The 26229-nt window shown below is 43.6% G+C and overlaps 1 protein-coding gene and 1 long non-coding RNA gene across 3 annotated transcripts; one reads left to right on the top strand and one right to left on the bottom strand.

Moving 5' to 3' along the window:
- Positions 1-5212: 5212 nt before the first annotated feature.
- LOC123063720 (uncharacterized) lies at positions 5213-8370 on the top strand. The gene is made up of 2 exons (XR_006430534.1): positions 5213-5547; positions 6329-8370. It is a non-coding gene; the product is annotated as an uncharacterized lncRNA (long non-coding RNA).
- An 11407-nt stretch (positions 8371-19777) lies between these two features.
- On the bottom strand, positions 19778-23487 carry LOC123063721 (pectin acetylesterase 5). Of its 2 annotated transcripts, none has more exons than XM_044487621.1 (11): positions 23226-23487; positions 21920-22052; positions 21693-21772; positions 21530-21619; positions 21273-21397; positions 21139-21202; positions 20833-20886; positions 20656-20733; positions 20464-20569; positions 20215-20360; positions 19778-20108 (listed from the first exon to the last, which is right to left on the bottom strand). In XM_044487621.1, exons 1-11 carry the CDS (start codon positions 23451-23453, stop codon positions 19998-20000), a joined length of 1215 nt encoding a protein of 404 aa, XP_044343556.1. In that variant the 5' UTR covers positions 23454-23487; the 3' UTR covers positions 19778-19997. The 2 variants fall into 2 exon arrangements, with proteins under 2 accessions (XP_044343556.1, XP_044343557.1); XM_044487622.1 differs by having other exon boundaries at positions 21139-21199; positions 23226-23486.
- Positions 23488-26229: the final 2742 nt, after the last annotated feature.

Consider the following 26229-nt stretch of genomic DNA (forward strand, 5'->3'; position numbering starts at 1 on the left):
GACCCATCCGTTAGCTTAGCATATTGATCGTTCAGTTTTATTGCTATTGTTTTCTTTATGTCAAATACATATTCCTTCGACTATGAGATTATGCAACTCCCGGATACCGGAGGAATGCCTTATGTGCTATCAAACATCAAAACGTAACTGTGTGATTATAAAGATGCTCTACAGGTATCTCCGAAGGTGTTTGTTGAGTTGGCATAGATCGACATTAGGATTTGTCACTCAGAGTATCGGAGAGGTACACTACAAGGATTCCGGTCTATTGCAACAAAATTTATTGCTACAACTACGTTTTGTTGCAATAAAACGCAATATTACCACAAATTCTCCGGTTGTGGTAATAGGCCGCACATATTGCCATAACTTAGTTTTGTCTCGATAAATACTAGATTTGTTGCAATAGAGTGCTCATATTGCAACGAATTGTGTTGGCGTTGCGATATGGTAATGGTATTGCGACAAAAAAATTATTTTGCACGAGAGCAGCCATTTTGTTGTAATAGAGACTAGGTATTTCAACAGAATAACTATTTGTGGCAATATTCAAAAAAATATTGCAACATCAGCGTGGCGTTGCATTAGTTACACATATTGTTGCAAAAAAGTGGCTACCTATTGCAACAAACTGCATCGGCGTTGCAATATGGCAGCGATATTGCAACAAACAGATTCCGTTGCGCGAGGCAGACATTTTCTTGTAATTGAGACTAGGTATTTCAACAATCTTTGTCTTTGACATAAGCTTGTACATAGGTCTTGAACTTTTTTCTGTATTACTTGAACCTTAATTGAGATACATATATTACTCAAATTGGAATTACTTCCGATATGTACGCATAAATTCATTCACTTAACCTATTGAAAATAGAGAATAAATTTAAAAAATTGTTCTCAAAATTATACGGGCAACAAGTATTGTGATACAAAGGGAGTAGATATTAGCATGAGAGCATATTATATATACATATTCTTCATATAAAAAATAGAACATGCAGGCCCGTGAACAAAATAAAATGACCAACAATGGGGCATGCATGAAGAAACAAAAATGATCCATTCAAAGAATCGAACATACTACCTCCTACCTAGGGAAAGAAGTGATTACCAACAGACTAAACACCATTTGTACGCTTATTGTTAATAAATAAACTTATTCTTAAACATAATGAACGGCTGGGCTAAAGCCCATTAAAAAGAAAGGTGTTCGGCTGACCGGCGAGGAGCTAAATTGGGCTGCCATTCCGTGACTTAGGCCCGGTTTTGCTTCTGGAAACTTCTGCCTAGTTTTTCTTTTGTCTGAAAAAACCTAGTTTTTCTTCTTTTTCGGCTAGGTTTATCCTCAGCAGCTTTTTGTTTGTTTTTATTCCAGTTTACTATTTGGTTTTCATTCTCCTTTTCCTATTTCCTTTTACTTTTTAGTTTCCATTTTCCATTTTTATTTTTAAATTTCAGTAACTTTTTCCTTGAAATTTGTGTATTTTTTTTAAAAAAGTAGCAACAATTTTAAAATTTACCAACTTATTCAAATTCGTGGATGTGTTTTGATAAATTGGGGAACTATTTAATTTTTTTTACTTTTTTGGAACCGTGATTTTTTTTCCAAATTTACAAACTTTTTTTTGAGTGGATGAACATTTTCACTTTCGCCAATATTTTTTCATGCCACGATTTTTTCAAATTTGTGTTGTTTTTTCAAATACTGAACTTATTTTGACTTTGGTAACTTTTTTCGAGATCGCAATTTGTTTTAGAATGGACGACCTTTTTTTGAAATATATTACAAAATTCAAATTCATGAATCTTTTTTGAGTCTGTGAATTTTTTAAAATTAGTGATCTTTTTTAGAATTGAGAAACATTTCTTTCAAATTCTTGAACATTTTCAAATTCATTAACATTTTTTGAAGCCACAAACTTTTTTCAAAGTTGAATTTTTTTTAAAATTCTAAAATTTATATAGATGTGTACGGTCAACTATGCCATGGGTCAACGGTCAACCAGTCGACCGGTCAACATGGTTTTTTTTAGCAACTGCACCCTTTATTAAACGTTCAGAAAACATAGGGATACAGATGATATCGGGCAAACTAGTAAGCCACACATGGCGCCCTGAGCTAAGCGAGGCAGCAGCCTTTGCTAAGGCGTGCGCCTCCCCATTATGTTTCCTACTTTCATAAATAAATTTTACATCGTGGAAAAGCCTCCTCTGGTACTTAATTTCTTGCAAGATAGCAAAATATCGGCATGGGACTTCATCCTCTATGTTGGTCACCACTTCAAGGCAGTCCGATGCGACACAGATGGATTGGGCATGCAGGTCCATAGCGAGCGAGAGTGCCTCGCTGCAAGCTTGTGCTTCAAGAACTGCGGGATCAAGGAGTCCGTCGTGTATGATGGCAGAAGCACCGAGAAACATACCTCGCTTGTCTCTGCATATCACTGCTGACGCTGCCCGGTCGCCGATCTTCGAGAAGCCACCATCAACATTCATTTTGACCTCGTGGTTGGCGGGTGGAATCCACAAGCTAGGTTGCATCTGGTTGTTCGAACTCCCTGAATTTGCATGCAGGTCCCCAGATTTTACATGCAGGTCCCTGAGATTTGCTTGCCGGCCCTTAGGCTTTGCCTTCTTCTCGGGAATCATCTCCAGCTCAGCCAGGAATTTGCTAATGAAAACATGGGTGCTCAGCGGGCTTTGGAACTGATTGTCGTGGATGGCGCGACGCCTTGCCCACCAGATGGCCCACATCGTCACGAGCACCCGTGCTAATTCCGCCGAGGGTAAAGTATCAACCAGCCATAACATCCATAGCTTCGCATCCTCCGATCGGTTTGATATGATCATCTCCGTGAGGTCTTCATCAGCAAGTGCCCAAACACACCGGGCCATACGGCAGTCGAAAAGGGAATGGCGCCAAGTATCATTTGCCGTGTGACATATCGAGCACTGCCGAATCAGCCATGCTACGGTGGTGACGCACCGCACCCGTCGGGATGGACGTATTAGCTAGTCTCCAGGTAAAGACTTTGACTTTTGAAGGAACCAGGGCTCCCCACAGCCGGCTCCATGACTTACGGTCAGACTCTCCATTAGACTCAACATGGTGAACCGGTGGAAACAGCCGAGCGAGCGAGCTGGGCAAAGCGACGTCGCTTAGCTGGGTCAGCCCAGGGCGCGTGGCGGGTGAGTGTCAATTAGCGTTGCTTGCGCCACTAGTGATGTATAGGCGCTCTTTATATTTTAATATGCAATAACACGAAAAATTAAACACATCCAAATCAAACAATGCACAAATTCAAATTCATACATACTCGAATACTCTCAAACAATAATTTCGCTATTAGTTTTGCATGCAAATTCAAATTTTCTAAATATATATGTTTTTTCTCACGGTGAGATATAAATATTTTCTTGTATGTGATGTTTCGTTAGATATGAGATGTGAGAGTAGGGAGCTGGAAGAAGGAGCCTTTAAATAGGTAACCACGAAAGTAACGGCTATGAGGGCAACCCATAGGTTATTCCTTGTATATCGGGCTAAGAGCAATTCTAACAGATTCCACATATTGGCCCGATCCCCAAAAATCGGATGATATGCGGTTTATGGGCCAAACAATGACTAATAGATCCCGTATCTTGGCCCAGCCCGCATATTTTTTTACTGGAAACCTAAAGTCATCCCTCTTGGAGCGGTATTTGTACGGGATTTGAGGGCACATTTCTAGGACCCTAAAAAATCCATTTTGGTAGAAGAACGGGGAGGCACTGAAGAGCGAGAGAGAGATCTTACCAGCATCGACCGAGCATCCTGATCCAAAGCGAAGGGAGGTCTGAAGATGATTGTCAGGCGTCCAGGTCGTCCTTCTTGGCTGCCCCTGGACTGTCAGCCGAAGAGAGTTATGGTCGGTGCTGTACTGGAGTGAAGGAAGGTCGGAGTTGAACCAGGCGAGATAGCATACCAAAGACGCTAGCTCTTGCGAGGTAGAGAAGCGTACTGCATTTGGCCGTCGGGATAGCAGATCAAGAACGCAAATGGTTCCAGCGAGTCGTCTGCAACCTTAATGCTTTTTTAATATTAACTAGTAGATCATAATCTCAATGTATAGTAATCCCTTGCTTGCTAGTGTACTCAATTATAGTGTGCTTGGGACACCCCACTTCCCATGTCACAGATAGTAGCCAGTAGCCCTTGTCCTTATCGTTTGACGTGGGTTATAAATAGTGTTGCATCAATCTTCTTTGAGCTAGAGTACATGCCAAGATCCTCTAGAATGTCCCCGCTTTGATGAAGCCTCGACACTATCTCTTGTATAGGTAGGCATGACTTGGTAGTTTCCTATTTTTAGAGGATGCGATACGATCAGATTTAACCCCCCCCCCCCAGCTCCCCGCTTTGATGACCCCATTGTGGAAAAAATTAAAGAAAAGAATACAAATTCAGTAAATGCAATCCTTTCGCATCGAGTCCTTTTATGTCTACTAGTTGCGAGAAAAAAATACTAAACTTGCAATATGATCATTTTGAAGAAAAGAATCTTCACAAAACAAGGTATCATGTATGAATATTCATGACTTTCCAAGGTGATGGCCATATTCTTGCATAGTTTATGATAATGTGCCCAAATTGAGCACATAGGTGCATCTTGCCATTACAAAAAATATTGACAAACATCAAAACAAAAAACAATGTTGACAAATAGAGTTTCTAAACTTTTGTTTTAAAAAAATTTCTAGTTTTATAGTGTAAAAAATGGGTATTTTTTGTGAAGCAAGTACGGAAATAGGTTTGAAATGGCACAACTTAAATTTGCACAGAAAGTAGACCATATTTGAGTGACAATTCCCAAGTTTCATGGGTTCTTTCGTACATCTAATGCATTTATAGTCATTTATTGCATAGAATTCAAATTTAAATCACAAGTGCATAAAAATGTTGGCAAAATTTTGGTGTTAAAGAAAATCCTATTTATATCCATTAATAGGCCTTATTAAAAAAGCAAGAAAAAGATAAGGGAAGAAAAAAAATATTAAAATTTTACCGAGTGCAAAAATATACCACTAAAATATACACCGTGTTTTGATTGGTCAAGATGGCCCTCTCATGGATCACACATCGGAACTGTTAGATTTGCTTAGATCGAACGGCTGTGGCCCTGCAGGTGCCCTATACTTTTATCTCCTCTCTCTCCTTATCCTTCACACGCACGCCTACCCATCGAAGCCACCGCATACCACGCCGCAAGTCGCCTCATGCCGCCACCGCTCGCCCCTTTCTCTGTATATAGGTCGCCAACGCAACCCTGGGCCCCAGGATCGTTCCCTCCTCCCAACCAGGCTCGAGGAGGCGGCCATGAGGAGCGCGCAGCCGCCGCAATCCTGGGCAGATCTAGCCGGGGTCGTCGGCAGCCATCCCTCCCTCCGGGCGGCCATGAAGAATTGAAGCGGCTTGCGCAGAACTAGCGCATGGATCATGCGCGCCTCCCGCGCTAGGAGCCACCGGTCCTCGTCATCCGCTAGCATCCACGAGGAATCGATCCATATGTAAGCTACCTTCCACAATAATCCATCCAACAGGCTGCTTGCTTGTTTGTGTACTAGTGCCAAGGGGAGCAAGATGCAAGGACGACATCGAGGGTACATGCCCGCTGCTAATTGATTCTCTTGGTAATAATAGTAGTACGTACGTGTTCCTGCCCATGGTGGAGATGCATATACCCGAATACCCGTAACATATTCATACATACTCGAATACTCTCAAACTGGCACGTATACATACATACCCGAATACCTGTGCGATTTTTTAATTCAGCTAAATAGGTCTACTGATTGTCAAATTGGGTATTAGAAATTGTGAAGAGCAACACGGACATGTACTTTACTGATAGGGAATGTAGGTGTAATACATAGTGCTTTTCATGGTAAGGGTTCTAGTACATGTATGATCATTTTAGTGTAGTATATCCCAACTTCACTATGAAAATACAGCAGAAACTTGTCTATTTATTTCACTTCAATTATTATATTTCTCGTATCTCAATCTCATATGCTTGTTTGATATATAATCCAATGGGTGATAGCATCACTTTTTACAACTACCCATCAGGGTTACCTTTTTATTTAGGTAAATGTAAGACTTCATCACCTTTTACCAAGTATCCATCCTGGTTACATTATGCGCAAAATAGGTTCCACATTTAATTCCAGGGCGACTGCACAGGGCCCCCAAAAATTAGGGTTCTTGTCTGATGCTTTATCTCGTATTCGGTTTGTCTTGATGCTTTATCTCTGCTGGTTCTTGTCTGATGCACATTGTTCTTTGCAGGGCCGTTGACGAGGATGTGAGGTGGGCGACTGCACAGGGCCCCCAAAAATTAGGGGGCTTCAAATCCTGTATATGTGTTCTTCATCGCCATGGATCTGAGAGTGCCCAAACTGCTTGTTTTTGTTGGAGAAGAGAGAACATGAAGAAGAGGGACCTAGGTCGTGGGCCCCTTTGGCGAAGGGGTAAGTGCCTACTGCAGGTCTGGTTCAACCAGCTGTACTTGTGCGATTCAGCCACTTCTTCAAGGAGCCACAAAAAACCAGTCAGTACACCTGATCGAAATACGAGAGGGGAAAGCCCTAGATGGACGACGTGGTCATGGCTGACGGCCGCACCCATACGAGCGGCATCCTTGGTTCCTCTGTGTGTCCTAGGGCGGTGAGGCCCATGATCTCGTCCATGGAGCACTGTAGCATCATTGTTGTGCCTCTGCTATCATCCGTCGCCAGAACAAGCAGGCATGTACGTTTCCCTTGCCTGACGCATTCCCATAGTCAATGTGAGTATTTTGTTCATATTGACATCACCACATGGCTATTTCTAATTTCCATGTTCCTCTTTTGTATGATTGGGAATTCCTTCTGTCATGTTTATTTGTTGCCCATCTCATGGCTGGAATCGTTCCTAATTAGAGGCTCTTTTCTTGAGTTGGTCAGTACTAGAAGGCACTAACATGCTAATTGAGACAAGCATGGAAAATAACTTGTATAGTCAATGCTGTACTAGACCACTACATTAGAACAGATGCATTATTTTAGTTTAATTTCCAATACAACTTGCCCCAAACAGCTACTCCTAGTTAGATTTGGAGTATATATGCAGAGTTAGATTTGAATGAAACTAGCTACTTCTGTCAATGTCAGAACTTTAAGTTTTAGGTATATATGTTATTCCTAATATGCTTGCTTCCCCTTATAATTTCAGTCATTTTGGCTACTTAGATGTTGGTTTAATTTGATTATGTGGCATGTAGTTCATTTGTTGTTAGCCACAGTCCAGGGGCCTCAATTTTCTGGAGATCGCCTGGGTTCTTTGCAGGGTTCTGATGATATTTCCAAGGAAATATACTGATCCTGATGTGAAAAAACTGCCCATTTTTCCCTTTCTTAAACATTTTTACTCTGTTTTTTGTTCTTCCTAGTTCCAGCTTCACATTGCTGGTGTTTCATGCCATATTCATCAGATCCTGCTTACATGCCTTGTGATTAACTTGATTAGTATTTCTGTGCCACTGTCCAACTGGTTCTTAAAGGTACTAAATCCAGATTGAAGAGCAAACTCTATTTGCAGGTGCCAACGAAGAGGATTGACAAATAAGATAGTAGTCCAAACTTGCAAAATACCTTTTTCAGAGATCTAGTCCTAACAAGACTCCAGGTGCAAGGCTAACTGTTATTTCTTCAAGTGCGCTCTAATTGTTATTTCTTCAAGTGCGCTCATACAAGCTGAACAAGGAATTCTCAAATGTTTAAAGCAATGGAAAGTCACGACCTTGCTTTCTCTTAATGTTCACCTGCATTTTATATGTATGACCTTCATAATTAGCTAGCTGCTTCTTCTCTTTCACAATGTGTTGTTGCTGCATCGAGTCACAACTTTGAAAAAACGAATATGTGCTAGCTAGGGACATGAACTTAACCGAAACTCCCGATTGAGTCACAACTTAAATCAACAGTTGATGCTTTTAGTACATGTACTTGTGCTTATGCTTTAGACATTTACACTTGTAAAACTGTTCTGATCCCTCAGTTACATGCTTGTTGACACAAATAGTTTGGTGATAGTTATTTTTAACAAGGGCTGGAATAATTGTATGATGTATGTTATGTTGGACTTATTAACTAGAACTATTTTTTTGATTTCTTGATTGCAGGATCCAAAGATCTAGCTCGACTGGACAGTTAGTCTTGGCCTTAATTAGGATGGCCAAATTACATTTGAGTATCATTTGATGGATATTTGCTATGAGAATTATGAATTTTATGAATCTATATATTATACGTATGGTTTTGAATATTGTAATTGAATGCATGTATTTTTTTATGGTTGCAATAGGCTATTACCACAATCCACTTTCGGTTGCCACATGTTAGCATCACGAAAAGTTTAAATTGTCGCAATAGTTTCTCGCAATAAACATTTGACCTGTTGTGTTACCTATTTATCACCACTAAAACTACTATGTTGCAATTTCCTGTTACGATGATTGGAATATTTGTTGCGATAAGTTAATGCCACAAGTGTAGTGGTTCGTGGAAAAATGCCTAATACCACGAAATCAAGTATCGTTGCCATAGTTTATTGCCACAATTGACTATTGCCACGGAAGAGCATGCACCACAAAACGAGCATAGTTGGCATAGGTTGTTGCCACAAATGTCTATCACCACGAGCTATCAGTCGCCATGATTTGTTACACGCTGCATTAAAGGTATCTCCACAAAGAAAATTGTGGCATCAGGTGAGTGTTACCACGGGAAAATATGTGCCAACTTCCCGCATGGTTGTTGCAATATCAGACTTTATTGCCACGGTTGTTTTTTTGTGGCAATAACCTATTACCATGCGTCCAGTCGCAACGGCTGTCAACAAATGTTGTTTTGTGGCAATAGGTACTTATCGCCACAAATCGACATGTATTGCGACGACCAATTTTGTTACAGTAGACCCGGATCCTTGTAGTGGTATCTCTGGGCCCTCTCGGTAATACACATCATAAGAAGCCTTGCAAGCAATGAAGAAAATATGCCCTAGAGGCAATAATAAAGTTGTTATTTATATTTCCTTATATCATGATAAATTTTTATTATTCATGCTAGAATTGTATTAACCGGAAACTTAGTACATGTGTGAATACATAGACAAACAGGGTGTCCCTAGTATGCCTCTACTAGACTAGCTCGTTAATCAAAGATGGTTAAGATTCCTGGCCATAGACATGTGTTGTCATTTGATGAACGAGATCACATCATTAGAGAATGATGTGATGTACAAGACCCATCCGTTAGCTTAGCATAATGATCATTTAGTTTTATTGCTATTGCTTTCATCATGACTTATACATGTTCCTCTAACTATGAGATTATGCAACTCCCAAATACAGGAGGAACACCTTGTGTGATATCAAACGTCACAACGTAACTGGGTGATTATAAAGATGCTCTACAGGTGTCTCCTATGGTGTTTGTTGAGTTGGCATAGATCAAGATTAGGATTTGTCACTCCGTGTATCGGAGAGGTATCTTTGGGCCCTCTCGGTAATGCACATCACTATGAGCCTTGCAAGCAATGTAACTAATGAGTTAGTTATGGGATGATGCATTACGGAATGCGTAAAGTGACTTGCCGGTAACGAGATTGAACTAGGTATGAAGATACTGACGATCGAATCTCGGGCAAGTAACATACCGATGACAAAGGGAATAACATATGTTGTTATGCGGTTTGACCGATAAAGATCTTCGTAGAACATGTAGGAGCCAATGTGAGCATCTAGGTTCCTCTATTGGTTATTGAGCGGAGATGTGTCTCGGTCATGTCTACATAGTTCTCGAACCCGTAGGGTCTGCACACTTAACGTTCGATGACGATTTGTAATATGAGTTATGTGATTTGATGACCGAAGCTTGTTCGTATTCCCGGATGAGATCACAGATATGACGAGAAGTCTCGAAATGGTCAAGAGGTAAAGATCGATATGTTGAAAGGTTATATTCGGACACCGGAATGGTTCCGAAGTGTTCCGGGTATTTTTCGGAGTACCGGGGGTTACCGGGCCCCAGTAGTGGGCCTTCATGGGCCTTAGTGGAAAGGAGAGGAGGGCCGCAAGGGAGGCCGCCCCCCATGGCAAGTTTGAATTGGACTATGGAGGGGGCGACACCCCCCTCTTTCCTTCTCCCCTCCTCCACCTTCCCTCTCTCCCTCTCTTGGAAAGGAAAGGGACTCCAACTAGGATTGGGAATCCTAGTTGTACTCCCCTATGGCGCGCGCCCCCCTTAGGCCGGCCTCCTCCTCTCCCCTCCTTTATATACGTGGGTAGGGGGCACCCCAAAGAACAACAGACGATCTCTTAGCCGTGTGCGGTGCCCCCTCCACAGTTTACCACCTCGGTCATATTGTCCTCGGTCATATTGTCGTAGTGCTTAGGAGAAGCCATGCGCCGGCAACTTCATCATCACCGTCACCACACCGTTGTGCTGACAGAACTCTCCCTTGTCCTCAACTGGATCAAGATCTCGAGGGACGTCATCATGCTGAACGTGTGAAGAACACGGAGGTACCGTACATTTGGTACTTGGATCGGTTGGATCGTGAAGACGTTCGACTACATCAATCGCGTTACTAAACGCTTCCGCTTTCAGTCTACAAGGGTACGTAGACACACTCTCCCCTCTTGTTGCTATGCATCTCCTAGATAGATCTTGCGTGATCGTAGGTCTATTCAAATACTGTGTTACCCAATAGTGGCATCCGAGCTAGGTCTATGCGTAGATGTTATATGCACGAGTAGAACACAATGAGTTGTGGGCGATAATAGTCATACTCCTTACCACCAACGTCTTACTTTGATTCGGTGGTATTGTTGGATGAAGTGGCCCGAACCGACATTACATGACCGCGTTCATGAGAATGGTACCACCGACGTGCTTCACACACAGGTGGCTAGCGGGTGTATGTTTCTCCAACTTTAGTTGAATCGAGTTTGACTACGGCCGGTCCTTGTTGAAGGTTAAAACATCGCACTTGACGAAAAATCGTTGTGGTTTTGATGCGTACGTAAGAATGGTTCTTGCTAGAAGCCCGTAGCAGCCACGTAAAACTTGCAACAACAAAGTAGAGGACGTCTAACTTGTTTTTGCAAGGCATGTTGTGATGTGATATGGTCAAGACGTGATGAGATAGAAATTGTTCTATGAGATGATCATGTTTTGTAAAAGTTATCGGCAACTGGCAGGAGCCTTATAGTTGTCGCTTTATTGTATGAAATGCAATCACCATGTTATTGCTTTACTTTATCACTAAGCGGTAGCGATAGTCGTGGAAGCAATAGTTGGCGAGACGACAACGATGCTACGATGGAGATCAAGGTATCAAGCCGGTGATGATGGAGATCATGACGGTGATTTGGAGATGGAGATCAAAGGCACAAGATGATGATAGCCATATCATGTCACATATATTGATTGCATCTGATGTTTATCCTTTATGCATCTTATTTTGCTTAGTAAGGCGGTTGCATTATAAGATGATCTCTCACTAAATTTCAAGGTATAAGTGTTCTCCGTGAGTATGCACCGTTGCACAGTTTGTCATGCCGAGACACCACGTGATGATCGGGTGTGATAAGCTCTATGTTCACATACAACGGGTGCAAGCCAGTTTTGCACGTGCAGAATACTCGTGTTAAACTTGACGAGCCTACCATATGCAGATATGTCCTTGGAACACTGGGACCAAAAGGTCAAACGTAAATCATCTAGTAGATATGATCAACATAGTGATGTTCACCATTGGAAACTACTCTATCTCACATGATGATCGGACATGGTTTAGTTGATATGGATCACGTGATCATTTAGATGACTAGAGGGATGTCTGTCTAAGTGGGAGTTCTTTAGTAATAAGATTAATTGACCTTTAATTTATCATGAACTTAGTACCTGGTAGTATTTGCATGTCTATGTTGTTGTAGATCAATGGCCCATGCTACTGTTCCCTTGAATTTTACTGTGTTCCTAGAGAAAGCTAAGTTGAAAGATGATGGTAGCAACTACACAGAATGGGTCCGTAACTTGAGGATTATCCTCATTGCTACACAGAAAAATTACATCCTGAAAGCACCGCTAGGTGCAAGACCCGCTGCAGGAGCAACTCCGGATGTTGTGAACGCCTGGCAGAGCAAATCTGATGACTACTCGATAGTTCAGTGTGCCATGCTTTACGACTTAGAATCGAGACTTCAAAGACGTTTTGAACGTCATCAATTATATGAGATGTTCCAGGAGTTGAACTTAATATTCCAAGCAAATGCCCGAATTGAGAGATATGAAGTCTCCAATAAGTTCTATAGTTGCAAGATGGAGGAGAACGAAGCCGTGGTGGAGCGAGGAGCACGAGCAATGGCGGGATCGGCCGCCGCCGTGTCGGCATTGGATGTTTACGGTGGTGGTGGACGGGCCGGCGGCGGCGGTGGCTGTGTACCCACGAGTCGCCATTCCTGGTGTGGCCCGCCTGCAAGAGAGAGTTGCAAAGTGACCACGAGCATTCACTGGTTGACCATGCATTACATATAGTTCATCTCCATTAGCACGTCTCCAACATCAACCCACAAATTTCCTCCCGCATCCGTCCTCAACAGACGATCCACGGACACAGATGCGGGAGGACGACATCCAACGCTAATCGCATATATTTCAAACTCTTTTTCAGCAAACCGGATGAAATTCATGCAAACTCAGCCGGATTTTATATAACTTGATGGGTTTCATACAAATCGGATGAAAACGGTTACATTTTGGATTTTGGACATATTTTCAACTAAAAAGGAAAAATTATGTGCACATGTGGTCACGCGGAGCTTCACTCTCATGACATGGATACACTAGTCTACGGCCGGCCGCGGTGGATCCCTTTGTCTTCCACATGTCCGGCAGCCCGCTAACCGGACCGCCAAGAGTCCCACAGGCATATTTTTCCCCCGTATCTTCCCTATGTTCGGTTGCGTCGCTCATCGAAACGGCAAAGAGGGTGCTTCAGCCAGAGGGGAAGGGTGTTTCTGTGGAGCTCAGACGGGTGCCCAGAATGGATTAAGATAAAGGAGAACCAGACAGGTCACCGACGGTGGCCTTCCCGAGACTCAAGCGACCGCGGCATCCAGTGTTCTACTTCTCCTCGATGATGGCTCCTACCTCTTGAGCACTGTGTTGGTTTTCCCTTGAAGAGGAAAGGGTGATGCAGTAAAGTAGCGTAAGTATTTTCCTCAGTTTTTGAGAACCAAGGTATCAGTCCAATAGGAGATTACGCGCAAGTCCCTCGTACCTACACAAACAAATAAGAACCTCTCAACCAACGCGATAAAGGGGTTGTCAATCCCTTCACGGTCACTTACGAGAGTGAGATCTGATAGAGATAATAATAATAGGATAAATATTTTTGGTATTTTTATGATATAGATTGAAAGTAAAGATTCAGAAATAAAATAGATTTGGAAACTTATATGATAAAAGATAGACCCGGGGGCGATAGGTTTCACTAGTGGCTTCTGTCAAGATAGCATAAGTATTACGGTGGGTGAATATCTAGGAAAGTGCATAATTGATAGGAAAGTGCATAATTATGAGAATATCTAGGCATGATCATGTATATAGGCATCATGTCCGCGACAAGTAGACCGAAATGATTCTGCATGTACTACTATTACCCCACACATCGACCGCTATCCAGCATGCATCTAGAGTATTAAGTTCATAAGAACAGAGTAACGCATTAAGCAAGATGACATGATGTAGAGGGATAAACTCAAGCAATATGATATAAACCTCATCTTTTTATCCTCGATGGCAATAATACAATACGTGCCTTGCTGCCCCTGCTGTCACCAGGAAAGGACACCGCAAGATTGAACCCAAACCTAAGCACTTCTCCCATTGCAAGAAAGATCAATCTAGTACCCAAACCAAACTGATAATTCGAAGAGACTTGCGAAGATAATTAAATCATACATATAATAATTCAGAGAAGAACCAAATATTGTTCATAGATAATCTTGATCATAAACCACAATTCATCGGATCTCGACAAACACACCGCAAAATGAGTTACATCGAATAGATCTTCAAGAAGATCGAGGAGAACTTTGTATTGAGATCCAAATAGAGAGAAGAAGTCATCTAGCTAATAACTATGGACCCGAAGGTTTGAGATAAACTACTCACACATCATCGGAGAGGCTATGGTGTTGATGTAGAAGCCCTCCGTGATTGATTTCCCCTCCGGCGGAGCTCCGGAAAAGGCCCCAAGATGGGATCTCTTGGGTCCAGAAGGTTGCGGCGGTGGAAATAGGGTTTCGTGGTGCTCCTGGATGTTTTCGGGGTACATGGATATATATATGAGGAAGAAGTAGGTCGGTGGAGCTACGAGGGGCCCACGAGGGTGGGGGCGCGCCCAGGGAGGGCAGGCGCGCCTCCCTGCCTCGTGGCCTCCTCGTTGATTTCTTGACGTCCACTCCAAGTCCCCTGGATCACGTTTGTTCCAAAAATAACTCTCCCAAAGGTTTCATTCCGTTTGGATTCCGTTTGATATTCCTTTTCTGCGAAATACTGAAATAGACAAAAAAAACAACAATTTGCACTGGGCCTTGGGTTAGTAGGGTAGTCCCAAAAATAATATAAAAGTGTATAAATAAGCCCATTAACATCTAAAACAGATAATATAATAGCATGCAACAATAGAAATTATAGATACGTTGGAGACGTATCAATGGCGGTGGGCGCGGACGTGCTGGTCGCCACCTCGTCGACTTCCGCACAACCGGCTTCTTTCTATGCCTGCATGACATGGATGCGCGCGCGTCGATGGCAGATGCACGGTCGCAGGCACTGGAGGCGGCGATGCTCGTGCCGCCATGCTCCCCGCCATGCCAGTCAGGAGCAACTCACCACTCCTCTACGACCTGGCTTGGAGCAGCGTGTTGCTGAACCACGCACCGGCTTGGGGTGACAACTTGCTCTATCGGGCTAGGCAAGGGAGGTGGAGCAGCAAGCTGCCTCGCTCGTATCCGCCGGGTTCGGTGGGCCACCCAGCCAACTTTTATGTCGTAGAACTGCTCTTTCGACTCGTCGGATGCCATCGAAAGATTGGAGAAAATGGTGGAAGAAGGAGATAGGGGAGCGGCGGAGTGGTGCGATTCTTGCTCGGTGTCTATCCTAGTTTGAATGGAGGGCGGATGGGAGGAGCCTGCCCGGCGTAGCGTTTAATGCCATCCCATTGCTGAATGGACGAGGGGCCGGACTAGGTTTCTTGGCTTCCACATGGGTTTAATGGAGACTTTGAATGCGGCAAGGAGGCGTGTTCAAACGGGCATGCAGCAGGTGGCGCCCTTGGTCGGCGCATCGCTTCAATGGCAGTGAGAGGTTGCGTCCGCCCTGAGGCGCCTTCAATGTGGAGCAGCGCGCTCTACAACGACATGAATGTGGGCGGCTGGACAACGGGCGGGAAGCGCGCGCGGGCGAGGAGGGGGGTGGTGGGCCAGGGCGGTTAGACGAGGGCTTGGGAGCGTTTCAGACTCCCTCAAAGCTCCCCCCCGTTTGTCTCCGGTTTGCGGGAGATATCGCGTCCAGACCGTCCTGCAGACTGATACAGGCCCGCGTAGGATGTCTTTCGTGGTCCGAACAGCGTGGCCCGGACTGTTGCGAGAGGTTTGAGGATCGGCGTTCGAGATGCCCTTACTCTATTATCTTAACACATGCACACATGCCACATCATTAAAGGTCCACCATAATATGCATAAGAATTACTTTTCGTCATTAGCTTTTTCTCACTAATTTTATTTATTTCTACATGCACACATATCACCTCATCAAAGTTCATTATAGAATACTGCCTATATTAAATAAATATTTTGCAACTATATAATAATCCAGTACAATATATAATATGTATTTTTAGTTTTCTATATATTATTAATCCAGATGTTTCATATGACCAAATTTTATTTAAAATTGCAACATATTCCCACCGCAATGTTAATAGTTTTACAGTAATGCTATTTGGTGGGCGTTCGTTGGGAAGGGGGGTGGCAATAGAATGTTATTTTCTGGCAGTTTTAGTTGCCACACGAGATTAAACAATTACAGTTTCTTCTTGTTTTTACTCATATTTTCGTTCCTCTCAGAAACTGTCATGCTAATTTGAAGAAACTGTAAACCTCAAACAACTGAAACTGTCATCAAAACGTTCGCAAAAGTCACCCCCTACTAGCGAACGTTCGCTAGATAAGAGGTCTCACATTGTAGGGAAGAAGCAAGTCTTTTGTACTAACTGAAATGCAGTTTTGCATACACTGGATGGATTTTTAAGACGCCCGACCTCATCAATCACCACACAGAGCCAGGGAATTTGTGAAAGAAATTCTTGATCCTTTGAGCCTATGTCATAGCTTCTAAGCATCACATCAAATGGCAATTCTTATTTGATATGAAGGACAAATAAAGAAGATATAGACCATGCACTCTTTTTTTTACAGAAGTACACTAACAAATAGTGTCTAAACTTGGAAGAGAGCTAAACAAAGCTATTCTCGGTGATTGAAAAACCGCATCATACATCAAAGATCCGTACGAAAATAGCATACATTTGAATCAGATGATGCTGGGGATTTTTGGACATCTGCGTGTATCATTTTTCATGGATGATGATGATACGCCGACATACTGGATGTCCTTCATGGCAGGGAAAATTTTACGAAAATCTAACAACGACATGTGTCGCATTTAGAGGGCAGAAAACAACTGAAAGAAGAATACCCTCATGAGATGAAATCGAAATGATAGAGCAATAAGCTCTTAAGTTGTCAAATGAATGAAATTAAATAAGGTAATGTACACATGAAATGGTCCAAGAGCAATGTGTTTGATCTTCAAATAGCTTAACAGAGAAACTTTTTGTAGGGTCTTTCCCAGTCACATCTGCCCACAGTGAGCATAAACATCAACCATCAGAAAAGCAAACTATGGTTATGAAAATGTCAGCGCCCAATTTCAAATACATCCACACCCAAGTAATCATTTAGAGAAGTACGGGCTGGAAGCAAATGGGTCACCTCAACGCCTGGAAAAGAAATGGTATTTAACTGATTAATGGGAACAACATACTGAGGCTCAGATGTAGGGTGGCGGGGGGATAAATATTAACAAACAACTTCCATCTTTTATCAGTCTATCCCCTTGAAAGTACTGTGCTGATGTTATGGTCAAAACAAACTTCGATCAAACAGTGCACATTGTAAGGTATAAATAAACAACTGATTAATGTTTGATAGGTTTGCAGAAGTGCTTAGTTTTCAAACCAAACTTCAGTCAAAAGCTGCTCTCAGTTATGCCAAAAATATACCCACTAGAAGATTGTAACTCGTAATATTCTCATGCTCAGGGAAACCACAGTCCGTGTCCAGTTCCCTGCTTCAATACAATTGAACTCTTTATTAATATTATGGATTAAATACACAAATGATTAACTATTTAGCTACTCTGGTTTATTCATATCTTAAGCAATAAAAGGCACCAAGAGACGTACAAAGCCAATAATGCATAGGAGATGAGTAATCCGTCCTAGAAATCACACCCTTACAATTTGGAATCAAGGATATGAAGAGCGTGCCAGCGTGGTCTGTCTACAAGTACATATGGACTTCTATACTTCAGCAAGTTATATATTTCCAGGTACCTCCAAGTGGTGTTCAGCTAGAAACAAATTTCAGAGAACTTTTTTTCAAACCAGATAAATTTTATAACAATCGCAATCAAAGAACAGTGGTTTTTGCTAGTTCCAGAAAAGAAGAGAAGGACTGGTTCAGTTGGTTGGATATTGTGCCCAGTCAATATAATTGTAGCAAATAGCACACCATATACATTCCATACATTCCAAGATCGTTGGAGTATGTGATATTCTTCCAGGGCTTTGCGGCATTTTTTTCCGAAAAGGAGGAATACCCCCAGCCTCTGCATCTCTTGATGCACACAACCATATAATTAAAAATCTAGGTTCAGAACAAGGTCTCAGACAGTGCTGCGAAACTCAGAAAAAAGTTGTCATAACCGGCGAAAATAGGGTAAGATGACTAGACACCTATCCTACTGTTGGACTGTCATCCCAACCGGTTGTAAGCACTCAGTGGTCCGCGTGACTGAGTAAACATCTTTCACAAAAATAATTACTTATATGCCCTCGGAATGGCCTTTACATGGAAGGTAAAGGCCATTTGAAATGTTAGATCTCAACTAAACACCATTCACAAAAACAACTACTTATATACGCAAGTGGACAGGCGGGGCGCACGATGATGGGGTGAGGACGGCGGCGTGACCGAGGTGGTGCTAGATCACGGCTTGACGGGGGTGGCGGCAGCGTCCGAACTGCGATGTCGACGTGTGCGGTTGTCGGCGTCCACGACCGCTGCAGCGAGAATGGCAGGCGGCGCGCGACGATGGGAGTGCGAGGGCGGGGATTATGCGAGCCGGTCATGGCGTGTACATCAGATCAGACGTTAGATGCGTGCAATATGTATCCACGTCACATAACGATAGAGATATAGACACATCCTACAAGGGGGTGTCTTTTCTGCAAATGTGATAAGAAAATTGTGAGTTTTGGTATGATATAATGCCAAGCTCATGTGTTGAATATTCTATTAAAGCCTATGAAAGCTAGTCTTTAGGGAGGTTGATGGAGTCCTTGATTAGGGGGTGCTCAGCATATGTCGGTTTCCCACCCTTTGGGTTTGGCCGAGGACCCTCCCTAAGCCTGTCCATGGTGGGCCTCGTTCGTCTGGTCCAGAAGCTTCAAGAAGGAAGGACACGAAGACTTGGCGCATACTCCAAGGCATAGAGATAGTCCTCGGAACGGTTGCCCCTTAGATACGGCCGACCATGTGTAAACCTTAGGGACCCCCGATATCTATATAAGCCGGGGTGCCAAGGTCGTAGAGGGCAGATTCATTCACATTTGATCTCGTAGTAGATCACCTATACTCTGTACATCATCCATAATCAATACTCCCTCCGTCCGGAAATACTCGTCGGAGAAATGCATAAAAATGGATGTATCTAGAACTAAAATGCATCTGGATACATCCATTTCTCCGACAAGTATTTCGGGACGAAGGGAGTACAACAAAGCATGATGTAAGGTTTTACCTCTTCGAGAGGGCCTGAACCTAGATAAACCTCGTGTCCCTTGTGTCCTTTTTACCATCCTAGGCAAGACTACCAGATCGGGACCTGCTACCCGAGATCCGCCAAATTTAGCTCCGATGGAGATGGAAGCGAGACAGACAAGTGTGTGTCGTGACAGTGAGGTACGTAGAGGATGGCCATCAAAAAGTTGCCCCCCTTGAATTTGATAGTATTTAAGTGGAGTATTATATTACCCACTTGCGTTCATGCTTACAAACATGACTAAATGTCGTTTTACATGTCACTCAACACCGAATTTTCAAAAATATTGAGGAGATATTAAACAACTCCTAAAAAAATAGAGGACAAATTGAGATAATAGTTGTTCACAATGAGTTTTTTTTATACTTTTCTGTTATTCCCTATTTTCTCTGGACAAAAATAAACATGAACTGAAATTTTGAAGCAACATTTGACGAATCAACAAAATAATGCATCTTTTTGGGAAATTTTCCAATGATAATGTACTTGAAATATTTATTTTTATTTTTACTCCATATGTTGTAACCCATCTGCCATATTTAATTTCATTATGTGTGATCATTGCTTTTCTCTTTGATGCACAATCCAATATGAAGATTGTGTTTTTGTCTTGAATCTTTACATAGTAAATATCAACACAATCCAATATACCCCCTCCAATCCATATTAATTGACGCTACTTTGGTACAATACTAAAGCAGCATCAATTAATATGGATAGGAGGGAGTAGTAACAGATCATGGTGGTGGCAGACTATTGCATGTTGGATTGCATGGATACTCGCAGTCAATCTCTTTCACTCCTTGGCTCCTTCCAAAGTACCAATCTCCAACAACCTTTGCAATATTCTGCTCCACAAAATGGTAACGAAATTATATCAATCCAAGTGACAATATGGTGCATCAAATATAACACAGAAAATTCAAGTTTCTAGTAGAATTTTGAACTCCCTGCCTTATTTCCCAGCCTTGGGGATGTTGGTGAACTCCAAGAGATGCGAAAGAGCGTTTGGCAGTGAGTGAAGCATGAATCAATGAACATGCCCCAGTCTGCCTTATCATTGATGACCTTCAAATCATTGATCATTGTGTTCCTGATTTCTATCGAAGAAGAAGAGATATTATTTAGTGTTCCAGACAACAGGAAGAGCACCGGTGATGAATGAGAGGGTAAAAAGGAAGTAGATTGACAAGCTTAGCCAACCATCAAGAACTTTAATTTGGGTTGAATTGCAGTTTCCGATATTGTCCTTGCAACTCAACCACGACTTTTCAGGGGAAGATGAACTCGGTAGGAGAACATTCTGTATCTATGGTGAAGAACCACATATAAAACAGTCATAACATCAATACACATAAGTAGATATTAGAATAACAATAAAAATATTGAAAATACCTGCCATGAATCATACGCAGAGTTGAGAATAAACATGGGGGTGCGGATGCTCTTAATAAGCTCTGTGGGGAAGAAACACTAGGAGCAACATTATTTCAGATAACAAACTTACTGACATAATCTGGTGATGACATGCGGAAGTGTGGGAAGCAATTCAAATTATACAGCGGAAACTACCTCGGTTGGGTCCTTGTTGGCAAGGCAGTCCTTGTGCAACACTTGTCTAACATTCTGAAATTAAGTTAGCAAAAGAAGGCGAGAAAAATTACTAAAGGTATTTATTACCAAATGACATCAATCACATGGACAGAATTTTTTTGCAGTTTTGCACAAGACTCACCACATGAAGAACTAGAGTTTTACAAAAGCCTACTATTGTATTCATGTTTCAGAGAAAGTGCGTAAAAAATTAGAAGATGACCGGAATGTTTGATCATAAATAAGACATATCCTTTAAAGTCTCAAGCAAGCCCGACAGCTAACCTGGAGCTGCACAACTCGGTTGTAGAAAGACCAAAAGGACCTTTCTCCAGAAATATCCTTTCTGCTAGAAAAAAGTGGTACTTTAGTTCAGGTATACAATGCTAGTGGACTACATTTATTTTCAGGGGTCTTACACATCAAGAAAAAACCCAGCATCCGCAAAGCATTTAACTGAAACCTGCTGTGGAAACCGTGCACTAAAATCATCGCAATGCAGTATCGTGGCTAGACCTCCGGCAGAACAACCTGTAAAGAGTACCTGAAATATGTAGAAATATGAGTTTTATTTTAAATTTTCACATGGTTATTGTCAAAACTAATGGTTGTCATGCAGAATATTTTTGTGCCAATGGTTCTTGGTATTCTGTGAACTCGGTAAATGAAGTATGACCTGTGTGGCATTGGCGAGTCCTTTTTCCATGAGTTCGCCAATAACTGCTTCATAGATGCGCAACCCTCTGAAGTAAACTGTGGTTCCATCCTGAAAAATTACCAACAGAGAATTACCTCTAGCGACCAAAACAACAACACCGGACCATGACCTAGAAAGTCACCTGCGCTTGACCTTCTGCATCCCCAGCAAATGACGCCCCATCGCAATACCGCACATAGACTTTATTCCAGTTGTAGAAATCTAATAATGTGATGATCAAAATTAGTGCAAGGACATATCAAAGAGGTTACAGAATCACTTACGCAAACAAACAAACAGAACGAGGGCATGGAAAAAGATGGAACAAATATATAGCGAGTGGATTGGATATGAAGCACCAGTAATCACCAGGATTATATATCTCGTCACTGTCAAAAATCCCATGACCGGCGAACTGTAGTGGTTTCATGAAGTTTGATGAACCAAGAACAGACATTCTGCGACCAGAACAATCCTTGAGTGTGCTGCACCAGCCTCCCCCCTGGGTTTTTCAGTTGAGGAAATATACATGTCAGTTAATTAATTCGCCTGCCTTGAGTCCACTTGCTAAACATCCCATCCCATCATGCATTTAGGAAGGCATCTTTTGGTCCAAAAAATGACGTGGAGTGGGCGGCATGTGCGTGAGGCCAAACATAATTTGGGAGTTAGGTCTGTATATATCTTGAAATATTGTGTGGGTAAGAACGTTACAAGATCGTCCCATCATCAATATAATATTAATTTTTGCTGGCTAATTAACTTGTGTTGGACATGATAAAGAAAAACATGGCAATACATAGAATATTAACGGGTGAATGATGGATGGATGGTGGCTAATAATGGTGAGACATGAAAATTGTATGCTGAGTTATGATCTTCTTTTGTTTTGTTTTCTCAAAACGAAGGCAAAATCTATACATCATCTCATTTATTAGTAAGTAGAGTTTCCTAGTTAATTAGCCGGAAACCAAGCAAAAACTATCACAACACCCCACTATAACACAAGGCAACACCAGCCAACCCGACTACCCACACGAAGACACACACACCGTTTAGGAGAAAAACACCATGAAGTTGTCATCAAGCGTAATCGCATAACTCCATCGCGAGCCAACAACTCCGACTTCACCATTGACGACCACCAACGAATATCTCATGGCAACAGGGGCTGAGAACCATGTCGTCCCATGCCAAGCAATCGACTATAGATGTCAGTGACTAGATAACTCTAACATAGAACATTGCACGGCAAAAGCACAGAGCCTGCACGGACTGGCCTCCACAACCAACCACCAATCTCGTGTCATGGTCACCACCAAGGCTCTGCAGCTTTGACTCCACGAAGACCCGATGGCTCAGGGGCTCTGAAAAACACTGGAAGAAACCGACTACCAAACCCAGCCATGACCCAACTCCGCTCGAAACCATCAACATTGCCGAATAAGAGACCAGGCCACACTGACCTAGGGCCGCCACCCCAACAAGCAGTGGCAGAACTCCGCAACCAAGATGACTCCAAGACGATGCCTAGGGCTGTGAGCCTGTGACACTATCACACTAGATCTTTGTTGCTGTTGTTTCACTGCTTGCTAATTTGTGCGAGACAAGAAAAAAGACGGCGAAATAGGAAAATTAACGGGTGACTGATGAAGGGATGGATGAAACTCCGGACCTCTAGATGGAGGAGCCAGCTGCCGGATCCATCACCAGAGCCTCTCTGCAGGTGGTACCCCGGCGGGGTACCGTCCAAGCACACTGCTCCCTTTTCCTGTGCGCCGGCGAGGAGGCTGACCGCTACGGGCTCCAGCGGCGCTGCGCCGGATAGCATAGGACGAAGAGGGCCGGAAGCAGCCAGCAGCAGGAGCAGGAGCAGGGCCGCTGGTACGTTGCTTGGCGCCATATCTTCCTGTTAAGCTGCACGGTTTGAATGCTCCAATACCTTCTTGCTTAAGTAGAAGAAGAAGGGCCGCTGGTACGTCATTTTCTTGGTATGAATAATACAGTAAGAGCGATCAAGCTGTATGATGGTGATCCTTGGAGGGAGGCCGGTCAAGATCAAATATCAATCAATGAGCAGTTGGACAAGCTAGCATGGATAGATATCAATGTGCCAGTCGGATGTTTTTTTCTTTTTCTTTCTTGGAACGTGACAAGGATCCACACACTGCATTAAACAAGAATTAGAGATACAATACAGTTCACAAAGAGTTCCAGCAGAATTATAGACTATAACTGGCCAAACGGGCCGGGCCAATCAGGCCAGGCCACGAGCACGCCGGCACGGCCAGCCATGGGGTCAGGCACGGCAGGGGCTAAACGGGCCGTGCCTGGCACGTGGTACGCCTTCGGTCGTGCCTGGGCCTAGAGGCTGTGCACACGGGCCGGCACGGCACGGCCCGTTAATTATTTTTTATGTTTTTCCAAAAATTGTTTTATATATATGACATAAATTACAGCCCAATAAGCTGAAAAACATGCGTCTCGGCATGCTAACCACAGGCCGGCCCGTTTAATAACCAGGCCATGCGTGGGCCGAGGAGCGGCGGACATGGACCGGCACGGCACGACCCGTTAATTTTTTTTATGTTTTTCCAGAAATTGTTTTATATATATGACATAAATTACAGCCCAATAGGCTGGAAAACATGCGTCTCGGCGTGCTAACCACAGGCCGGCCCGTTTAATAACTAGGCCATGCGTGGGCCGAGGAGCGACGGACATGGGCTGGCACGGCACGGCACGACCCGACTATTAAACGCGCCATGGCGGGCCGGGCTGGGCTGGACCATGTAGTGCCGGGCTGGTCCGTTTGGCCAGCTCTGTTATAGACCAGTCCCTTTGTCTTTTACAAAGAGGACCACAAACTAAGAGAAGGAAAAAACAATCTGGTCCAATGCAACCTCCGCTTGGATATGTGGAAATTATAGGATGTCTAATGTTTGTGTTGTTTGCGTATTGATCTGACTCTCATATGGGGTATATATAGAAGTACATGTGAGTGAGAGAGACTTCGAGTAGAGGGCAAGTCATACATGATTTAATATATTCTATCTCTAACTCCTATTTCTATCTTAAACACAATATACTTGTAACATCCTCCCTCATTCATAGCGGTAGTGAAGCGGACGATTGCGACTGGATTTGAAGTTGTGCGCTCCTGTCGTCTTCTCAGCTGCGCCATCATCAACTGCGTCTCTGATGGGTCGACACCTAGAGCGGTGACTGTGTCCCTTTCTGGTGCCTTGTCTCTCCTCTATTCCCTCCCAGTCACAACGGGAGTGACGTGGATGCTAGTGACAACACATACATTGTTGACTGGAGTTGTTGCCGATGAGTTGTTGTAGACGTAGCCACTAATGTCGATGTCGAGGTAGCCGATCATGGTGATGTAGCCGTGGTCGAGGGCGTAGTCGTCATGGATGATGAAGCCACACAAAGCCTGAGGCGCAAAAAAAAAATACGCCATGGCAGAGCTACGGATGTGGAGGATGCACCTTGCGGATGTCAGAGGGTGTAGTCGGCGATGAGTACACCGATTTTTCCAGGACCGGAGGAAACCCATTGAGCACACATCTGTTTTGCCAGAACCGTGTGGCCGTGAAAGGGGTTGTCACTATAGTGACGCCGTGTTGATGTAGTCATGCCATTGTGGGTGACACAGTTGATGCCGTCGTCGTGACATGGTCATTGCCATCGTCGAGGTCGCGTCTTGCAAAAAAGTCTGCGAGAGGACGCTAGTGTCCATCTTGTGGACGAGGTGACGGCGTTGTGTTGACGATGATGGTGATGAAGACCATGTTCATGAGGACCTTGGTGATGTAGTGTCGGCGATGGCATTGCAATGGTGTGTCGACGATGATGTTACTTGAAGGTGCCTCACGGTGAAAAGGTGTTGCTGTCGTGTCGTGTATGAGAAATCGATGTATATGTTAAAAACGAAATATGGAGCTGATGAATTTATATCGAGAGCTACTAAAAATCTAGGGATTCTCAGTTTTCGGGCAGCCTGTTGGCTGTCAAAGGAATCTTCTACAAATTTACTAGGAGAAAATTATGGGCGTGTTTGATTGTCCGCACCGAGCCCAACCAAGCCCACACGGGAAGGGAGAGGCCTGTTTGGTTGCCTGGTTTTTCTGTTGGGCCTGCATCGCACGCTTCTCAAAGTAGCCCAGAGCCTGGCTCGCTGGAAACCCTCGGGCGGCAGTTTCTTGCGAGTCAGGCTGAGTGCGGCGCGAGGTCGCACGGGCGGGAGCAAGGCGCGGGCGAGGGGGGATGGCGGGAGATGGAAATATGGCGCGCCGTCCTGGCGTCAAATTAGCCTCACCCCCCTTTCACTCGCTCACCCATAGCCACTGCCCCCTTTCTTCGCTACTGCCTCACCACCGGCGGCGGCTGCGATTTCTGATCTGTGCTATAGGCGGCGGCGGCGGAAGAGGCGGCGGCGTTTGCGGCAGATTTGGTGCTCCCCTTGCTGTTGGCCACTGTCTGGTCGACCTACTCTGTGCCATGCCCCCCCCTACGCCGTCCTCGTCTCCGATGCCGGTAAGCAGCACCCCCTCCCCCTTTGTTAGCTCATTGGTTAGGCCTTTAAGCTAGGTGTAGGATTAATTTCCCACTGAACGAACCGTCGATATCGACTAGGTTATGGACGCGCGGATGAGGCTGATAATCCAGGC

Source organism: Triticum aestivum, chromosome 3A, assembly GCF_018294505.1.
Source record: "Triticum aestivum cultivar Chinese Spring chromosome 3A, IWGSC CS RefSeq v2.1, whole genome shotgun sequence".
In the NCBI taxonomy this organism is placed as follows: Eukaryota; Viridiplantae; Streptophyta; class Magnoliopsida; order Poales; family Poaceae; genus Triticum; species Triticum aestivum.

What these genes read in the sequence shown, in the direction of transcription:
- LOC123063721 (XM_044487621.1), bottom strand. Translation starts at nt 23,453, where the DNA reads ATGGCGCCAAGCAACGTACCAGCGGCCCTGCTCCTGCTCCTGCTGCTG. An exon ending in CCAACAAGGACCCAACCGAG is followed by an intron (nt 20,734 to 20,832) that starts GTAGTTTCCGCT and finishes TGTTGCTCCTAG; the next exon opens with TGTTTCTTCCCCACAGAGCT. An exon ending in CCCCAAGGCTGGGAAATAAG is followed by an intron (nt 20,109 to 20,214) that starts GCAGGGAGTTCA and finishes TTTGTGGAGCAG; the next exon opens with AATATTGCAAAGGTTGTTGG.